Raw genomic sequence first — 8,987 nt, 5'->3', positions numbered from 1 at the left:
GAGAGTGCGGCTGCTGCTGCTGCTGCTGCTGCTGCTGCTGCTGCTGCTGCTGCTGCTGATCTCCTGCCATCTTTCTGACTGCCACCGGGCAGGCTGAGGGCTGGACCACAGCCCTGCTCTACCCCGGCCCGTCTGGGAGGAGCACAGGACTGCACGGGGTGATGCAGCTGGGCTCCGGTCCCTTCCGCCTCACCGGTTTTTTTGAGCCCTATTCGACTGTACAGATCATGTCCTTTATTACCCTGGCTCTGCTGGCAAAGCAGGAACTGAACGTGTTTAAATATTTCAAATGATTTCTGTGTTTTCTTTGGAAGTGACTGATAATCCCTGTAAGCTACTGTGATTCAGAATTCACTGGCATCAAGCCCCTCTCAGATAACTACTAAATAATACACTCAGGAACATGATTCATTCATATGCTTCAGAAAAAAAAACACTTAATTCAGCTCATATTCTTCCAGTTCACTCCCTGAACATGAGAGATTACAATTTTAATTGAGTTTAGAAATGACTCTATTTTGTTTGTGACATTTGCTGTTTTCTCCTTTTTCTTTTCCCTTTGCCTTTCCTCTCTCTCCTCTCCCTCTCCCCATGCCCCCTCCCCTTCCTTCTCCCCCTCCTCAGTGTCAGACTTTTTCCAATGACTTGTCTAACAGACACTCCCCTTTTATTTTGACAGTTCAAAGTTTCTTTCTAACAGAGGAAGAACTTCTGGTTTCATCAGATTATGTGGAGCAGAGCAGATCCACAGTTTACTCTTCCAAGACTGGATTGAAAATGAAAGGCGGAGTAATTGATTTTGCTGTGTCCAGCCCAGTACTTGAAAATATCCCCCTGGTAATTCTGATCTGACCCAAAACCAAAATTAAAAGTGACAGCTTAATATCCAGGGATTCTAGTCAGGTAAATACCTTGCAAGACTTTCAAAGGGCTGTAAATTTAAGGTTCTTGGTTGTTTGCCACTAAACATGGGTTCTTAGTGTTCCTTTCTCCCCAGCCCATGTTTTTGTCTCTCCCCTGTTCACTGCATCATTGCACTCCAGGACTACTGTATCGCTGTAGCATCAGGTGAAGAGGATTCTGTGCTGAGCTCCCCGGGGTTCATTCAGCAGCACCCGTACAAACTCCTGCGGGACTTCGGGAGCTTGAAGATGAGCTCATCTGGAGCTACGGCCCAGAGGGCTTTCCTGAGCACCACTGAAATGCGTCCCAGCCCCGGACTGCTAGCGAGCAGTCCATCTTTCAGAAGGAGCAGATGGCGTGTAGAATGACTCGGGCCTTTCCCCCCTACATTTGCTCCATACGATTAAGAACCTGGGTTCCAAATTCAGGTTTTGAAAAGGAGAGCACGTAGTCCTGGCAGCTCGTGTCTTCCCTTCTCAATACAGGTATTGCCGTGCTGGTGAATATCCCGCTCTGTCCAGCATCCTCTCTGCCAGCAGCTTCAGAGGCATTGCAAAAGGCTCTCTGATGTCGGACTAATTGATTTCACCCAGTGGAAGAGTTTTAGCCGAATTGTCCTCGTTACCAGGAGTAGCAAATCCTTCTCAGAGTGAAGCTGAAGCCCACGTTTCCATGAGACTGTATGTCAGAGGGCACCAGTCGTTAACGAGATTTTGAGGTGTTCTTTATTTTGGCTCCTCATCTGTATTATAGGCATCTTTCTTACCTTCCAGTGACACTGGGCTTCCTAGTGAAACAGAAAAACGTGTCATTAGCTGTCTGCCTTCTACCAATTTACAGCGCCTTACCATTTCCTCTGTCCATCTCTTTTCCTGCCTGTGCAGTGCCGCTCGCTGGGATCTCTCTCCTCTGCCCCTCTTAATGCATCAATTTGTCATTGTGCTTCCTCTGTTTCCGCTAGACAGCCCGAAGGGCGGGAGACGAAGCCTGAGCAATGTTCCAAAAGGATAATATGGGATGTTTTCAGAATCCATTTCCTGCTCTGCATTCTGCTGAGGTTTCTGAGGGGCTTTTTCTCTAAGTGGTTGTTGTATTCCTGTTCAGAAGGCTGCAGTCCTGGAGCGCTTCTGTGTGCAGTGATTTACCAGTATGAACAGGAACCCGAACCCTCTCCCTGACCTTCCCTTTAGGCTATAACCGAGATTTGCTCAGCCTGTGGTACTTTTCAGTAATACATGCTGGTTTGACATGCTGGAAGAGGTACCAGAGGTCATACACCTCTGGGCTTGTCTGACTGCTCACAGCCCTTCTATAACCAGGTATAAAAGTCAGAGTCGGATGCTTTTGCTTTTTTGATCTCCACGTCAAGTACTTCAGCTTTTGGAAACTATGCCAAGTTTTAATTTTCAAGGGAACCCATATCAAACAAAGAACAATACAAAATGTGAAGGAGACATGGCAGAGTAATTTTGTAAAGGTTCTGCCAAGCCGCAATCCTCTTTTTCTTACTTGATTTTGTAAATTCCAGGTTTTACAGAGCCAGCTTGTTTGCCCACGTCTGCACTTCTCCGCTTTAGCAAGCTGTCTCCAGCAGTTTCCTTGCATGTGCCAAGGCCTCTCCAGATGGCTTCAAACAAAAAAAGTCAAAGATCCAGATGTGGCCAGAGGCCAAGGACACGACACTGCCCATGCCCTTGTAGCTAAGCTTTCTTCCTCCCAGTACAAACTGGTGATGCCCAGAGGGCCACGTGGGAGCAGACTCAAGCACGGCTGTGCCCAGCGCTGTCCCTGGGAGGGCTCTGGGGGCCAGGAGCCAGCGCGATGCCAGGACAGCGCTAACGGGCCGTGTCCGCAGTCATGTCCCAGTGCTTCGGCCAGAGTCCCAGGCCTCTCTGCTGCTACAAATGAAGCCCAAATGCCTGAGCAACACAAAGGAACAGAAAACTGGTTCTCACTTCCCTTCTTTCGAGTGAGGTTCAATCACAGCGGAATAAAGGTCGTTGGAGCAGATCCCTCTGCTGCCCGCGGGCTGGCCTCTCTGCTGCCCGCAGTTCGCCCTGCAGGCAGGAGGAAAGCTTCTTCTCATCCTCTGACTGTAGTTTCAGTCCCTGGATGGCCTCACCCTTGACACAGCTTCCAGAAGCTGGGAAGCTGCTCTGCTTCCTGCTGCACGCTGCCGCCACAGCCCTGGTCTGCTCTGGCGGAGCAGCTCTGCCGCTCCCCTGTGCCAGCAGAGGCTGCCTGGGCAGCGGCGGAGCCCTCGGCTGCTCCTCTGGGGCACGTCGTCCCTGCTGTAGCGCCGGGTAAGCAGGCAGGCAGCAGACCCAGCTGCTGGGTTTGTCTCCTGTGACCACGTGAGCAGTGGATGAGAAGGCTAGAGGTTTTCTCTATTTTTTGTGAAATATCACTAAGCCTTTAACCACACCCCAACTAAGTACCTTTATGTTAGCTCAGCACCTTGTGTGGTGTGGCAGGAGGAGAAGCATGGCTGACTTTGACGTTTTGTCTTACTTTGAAAGCTCTCAGCCACGCATTTCGAGGTGCGGTCAGGAAATAACATGATTATCTTTCTTATGCAAGGGATGTCATGAGTGATAATGAAAAGTTTCCCTTCTTGCCTTGAAGAGCAAGCTCATGAAAGTTAATTCCTCGGTCCCAGCAGCTCGAATCAGAATACCCAGGGTGTTCTGGAAAACAAAGAGCTTCCTAAGGAGAGTGTGGAGCTGGTCTGAGTGAGACAAGAGAAACCCCAAAGCACAGGAGAAGATCCGGGATACCCTTCCTCTCTAGGGTTCATGCTCATCCCTCTAAAAAGCAGCCGTGTGGAATCCCATCTTGAGGGTGCACACGATCACGCTGCACTCTGTCCCAAGGCGGTGACAGCAGTATCTAGTTCTTGCTTGCGTAGGTACCCAAGGCGATATCTACCACTGTGATACAGCAGTATCTAGTTCTTGCTTGAAAAGGAGGTGCGGGCGATTCAGACACGGCTGGGGGCTGAGCCGCCGGGTGACTGGGAAGTCTGGGAGTCTCGCCACCAGCAGGAGAACCCGGGCTGCTGGAGGTGCCGCTTCGTGCTGGCTCTGAATTGCTGCAGAGCAGGAGATGGAGCTGCAGGTGCACTCGAGACACACTGCAGCCCACATGCAGGTGCTGTACGGGTTTAGGCATCTACCAGGCTGGCTAATTGCTGCCAGCATCAGCTTTTTGCATTGCTTTATCGAGCTTAGACACTTAGGTTCTACCTGAGTAAAATTCAGTTTTAGTCTTTGTTTCCTCTTGCCCGAAATCAATTAAGTTACAGCTCCACAGGGTTTGATTTTCTAATCCAGCCATGCTTAATCATTGATGTAAACCAAGATCTCTTTTTTCCACCCTCTAGATTCTTTTCTAATGGCTTCTTATTTCTTGCCCTCTAATTCTTGCCTGAATTCCCTGCATCTATTGATAAGGGCTTCCCCGCTTCCAGGCGTGTTTAATTGAAGAGGCAGCTATCAGCAGGCGGTTAGCATCAAATGTCAGCAGCCACTTCATTGCTGACATCTCTTGAAAAAAATATTTCATTACCATGCAAATGATGTTAGCCTTCCTTTCCCGGCTCCGCTGTCAGCTGGTGTAACATGCGGCACTCGGAGCGGGGCTCCAGGATCCGTGCGGCAGCTACGTTTCACAGCAGAACCGTGGGGAGAGCTAAACCATCCGACGACAGCCACCGCTGCCTCGCGGTGAGCTGGTGGGTAGTCCTCTGTCTCATGGTTGCTCTGACTTCGGGGTTGTGTGTATGCTTGTTTCTAAACCCCTCCGTTGTCCTTCAGCTTGTTCTGGAGATCTCAGGGTGCCTCGCAGAGCCTGCGCCAGGCAGGAGAGCCCAGCAGCTTTAACGGGTGCTGCTGTCTCTCTTGACTGTGTCTGGGGAGTGAATTGCTCAGCTGAGACGGGGAGTGGCAGTGTCTTGAAGCACACAAAGGAAATTGAAGCTGCTGGCCTCTCTTGGGACTTTCTGAACGTGCCAGGAATGGTGGGAGCAACTCAACTGTTCCAGGGGCCCTGAAACCCTCTAAAGGAGGAGGATAAACCTGAGGGGTTTGATTTGTCACTGAGCACAGTGACCTCAGCAGGGCTTCAGGACGTGCTTAGAGCTGGCTTGTGTTCGGCTGAATCGTTAACCTCAAGTGTGCGATCAAGTGCTTTGCTGACTCAGGGAGGAGACGTTCCTCACAGCTTGTTGTTTTCCACTTTGCCATCTGGGAAGAGGCAGCTTGACAGCACGGGGGCTGCGTGAGACATCACTGCGTTTCGGAAAGGGCGTCAACAGCTCTGAGGTTTCAAGGTTCTCTGCGTCGGGAAGTTTTGTCTCTACAGATCTAACACTCTCTGCAGTGCTGGAGAGCAAACTGACCGCGCCACAGCATTGGCCAGGTCATCAGTCAGCCTGTGCCAACTGAACTGGCCATCTCATGGTTTAGTGGAACTGCTGTGGATGCAGGTGGAAAGCTTCACAGAACCTGCAGGTTTGGGGGCATGAAATTGCCCCTTTCTGATATTTTAGGAAGTCTGTTTTGCACCTGGGCAACTGTAAGAATCCGGTTTTACAAACACTTTCAGTCCCAGGGTCGTCTCTTCCCTGCACCCGTTTTCTGAGCTGGGGGAGCACATCCGCGTTTGTATGACATAGATGTTGTCACAGGCTGTAGAGGCAGCTCACCCGTGTGCTGCAGCCGGCTGGTGCAAAAGAGTGGGTGACACAGACCTGCCATTGCATTCGTGGGAGAAGCGCAGGATATCTTGATCCCTCGGTATTCTCCAAATGGTTTTAACTTCCCCAAAACACCAGGGGGTCACCTAAGAAATGCTCCATATCCCTCTCCCATCTGCTCGGCACACACCCCTCCCTCTCCAGCTGATAGCCTTCCACTCTGCCCTGGAACGCTCTCGACCTAAAAGCCATTTCTCTACTGATGTGCTGCTTTGCATTGTCTACGAGTGCTGCAGGAGAATAGATGTTTATTGTAACAGAATGCATTTCTCAGTGGGAAATCTTTTTTTTTATTATTCTTTTCCAGTGACAAAATGTTCCCAGCCTTTGGATTCGGAGCAAGGATACCCCCAGAATACAAAGTAAGCGCATAAATGACATTTTCTGTTTTCCTTGGTTTATGAGGCACAAACTAAGGCAGAAATGGTCCAGTGCAGGGCAGGGGCTAGGGGGGAGCAGCTCCTACTGCCTGTTTTCTTCAGCTGGCTTTTTCACCCAGTGATACCTCACTGAAACCAGAAATCAATGCTGAAAGTACTGTGTTACCCCCAAAATATTTCATGGTATCAACCAAGCTGGGCTAGTAAGAGGAGTACTCACCAAGCCTGTTTTGACTGTGTGTAAAGCATGCATCAGCAGATGGAAAACGTGTCCCAGTGTGTTCTCAGGGCTTGCAGGTTTGACACCTGCACAAGAGTAATGGTAGTGCTGTCCAGCGCGTGGGATACGTGTCTGGGCAGGTGCCTGAGGTAAGTCAGCAAGTGTCCTAACACCACTACCTCCTCCGCTGGAACGCACTGCCGCCAGAAAGAGGGCTCTGCCCCACGAGGTGTTCTGCCGCGCTCTCCTCCTGGAAGGCAGCAGCAGCGCTATTGCTTTCCAAAGTGAGAGACAGCTTCCAGAACTTCAGTACAGATTTTAGAGTGGTAAATACAGCCAGAACATCTGTGTCTGTTGTCTCTCTGTTCCATCTGCAGCAGCTGACAACCGTCTCTGCTGCGTCAGATGGAGAGCAGAGATGGAGAACAACCCTGAGCAGCCTCTGCCACCAGACAGCAGCTGCTTCCCAAATGTCCATCCCTTTGCCACAAACATGTGCCTCCCTCCACAGCTGCACGTGGACTGGGTAACATGACCACCAGACTGCTCTTCCAAGCCCAAGTCCACACAATATGTGTCTTCTGAAAATAAACCGTATCCACACTTTCCAGTCCCTGCTTGGCTTTGGCTGCGCTTCTCAAAAGAGACGCCCTCTAAGGGAGCGGAGAGTCAGCCTCATCATGATGCGTTCCTAAGTCAGGAGCAATGACCCCGAACATCCTCCGGTAATTTAGTCTATACTGGTATCATCGAGTTAATTTAAAGCCAACGATGATTAGTGTTTGATGTGGAACATAGCCAAGGTGCATAGGAAACAGAGAAGAAAGAATTACAAGTAACAAAGACTGCAGAAAAAAGTGCTCCCGACTTGTCTCCCATGGCTTCTCGTCTGTGGGTCGATAGTGTTACCATGTTTTTGCAGCCTCCTCACATCCTTTAACGCGCTACAAAAAAAGCAATGTTTGCTCTACCAAGTATTATTCCCCACGGAAAAATACACACGCACCCCTACCCCACCCTCCCGTTTTACATTAGCACTTCAGAACAACGTCAGCATCCACCTCTGCAGGCTCTTCGGGAATTGCTTGCGGTCGAACTCCTTCAAAAACGTGGGTTATCTGTATGCTTTCTACAGAATTTCCATTGCAAGAGCACGCCGCTATGTTACACTGACTTTATTTTTCCTCATTTCAGCTCCAAACGAAACACTTCAGCTGTTAGGAGAAAAACAGCAGTTTCTTAGTGCCGTAAGGAATCTGTGGGAGTGAAGGAAGCAGGACATGCCATATATAACATTCCCCATCAGTCTAGAGATCTTTCATCTCATATTTGGCAACATGATCTTTTTTCCCCAAGGCCTGACAAATACATAACCCTGCTCCTTGATCTAAGTAAACCTCTGAGAGCAATATTCCCCTCTGGAGTTTCCATCACACGGAACTTGCAGAACACGCTGGTTATTCTGCAGCAGTGTCTCCAAACCATCACTTTATTTTTTGGCAATGAGAAGAAGTAGCTGAGAAGTCTGATGTAAAGAAGTGCAGATCCTACGGGCTCGGACACTGCTGCAAAAGGTCACCATGAAGGGGAGGAAAGCAAGCTGAACCACACACACTAATTTCTTAGCAGGCAGAACTCAGAGGAGCTGAAAAACCTCGCAGCAACACAAAACTTGGTTAAAATGAAAAGAAAGTTAGAACTGTGTCAACCCCGTGACAGGTGTATTGCCAGTAATGAAGCGTTCTCTCCTAGAGGAGAAGTGCAGGCTGGCACCTGAATAGGAATGGAACAACCCGCAGTTTGTTTTTAGACAGCCCTGCAAACCTGACAAAAAAGAACCAATGGGAGGGTGTGTAACAGACCAAGGGGAAACCGGGATTTGTCACCTTATCTGTGCAGCTTGGGTTTAGACATGGGAACTGGGCAGCATGCTCAAAATCAAGTACAAAAGGAAATAAACGGCCGGGATTTGCCACGCAGAAAAGCCTCCAATGTGGTCTTAGCCAGAGCCACAAGCTGTCCGGCTCCCAGACTATTTGATTAATGAGCATCCTGAAAATAGTAGATTTTGAGCAACGGTTCTTTATATTCATTAGTGTCTTAAGCTTTCGCAAAATATGCAGGCATTCCATATTTCATTTTCAGACTGGCAGTGGCTTAACAGTGCTCAATTTATTCACAGATAAGTGCTCAACATAGTGCACCTCAGCATTTACCCTTGTAGGCATCTGGGATTTTTGACGCTCTCTGTTTAATTTAGTACGAAAGCATTCCTAAACACGCCCGAACGTGTCCGGTTGCTTGTCAGTACCATCACTCTTCACTGAGTTTCCGCTTCAGTCCTTTCCCCTCATGGTGGAGGTCCTGCTGTGTTTAACCTCTTAACAGGTAGCGGTAGGCACCTCCGTGGAGAGCCAGGCCAGCGCGCGGTGGGAAATGCAGTTTCTCTGGAGAAACTCTCTCTGGCAGTAATTAGCCAGCTGACACCACCTCGCTTGTACAGCAGCTTCTCTGCCGTCACACGTTTGATCGATGGCTCCGTAAGTCTCTGTACTGTGCTGCCAAGTCGTCTAAGCTAGCGAACAAAACAGCGGCATCCAGCAAGTAAAGCTCTTCCTGCAGTTAATCCAGGCTGCGTTGCACGGGGAGTAAACGGCGCTTTCCAGCGGGCTGGGACTGCTGGCGCTTCTGAAGGTAGGCTGCACCGCATGTGGCTGGCGGTAGCTCC

General features: G+C 49.6%; 1 protein-coding gene across 1 annotated transcript in view; it reads left to right on the top strand.

The window, feature by feature from the left end:
- CPNE4 (copine IV) overlaps window positions 1-8,987 on the top strand; it is a 112,238-nt gene that overhangs the window by 91,832 nt on the left and 11,419 nt on the right. The window contains exon 11 of the mRNA XM_010141384.1: window positions 5,967-6,021. Coding sequence (XP_010139686.1) covers window positions 5,967-6,021 — 55 coding nt within the window. The remainder of the gene's footprint in view (window positions 1-5,966; window positions 6,022-8,987) is intronic.

The sequence above is a fragment of the Buceros rhinoceros genome, unplaced genomic scaffold (assembly GCF_000710305.1).
Source record: "Buceros rhinoceros silvestris isolate BGI_N320 unplaced genomic scaffold, ASM71030v1 scaffold3098, whole genome shotgun sequence".
NCBI classification, from domain to species: domain Eukaryota; kingdom Metazoa; phylum Chordata; class Aves; order Bucerotiformes; family Bucerotidae; genus Buceros; species Buceros rhinoceros.
The sequence above is the reverse complement of the archived record's forward strand: the minus strand, read 5'-3'. Positions and strand labels throughout refer to the sequence as shown.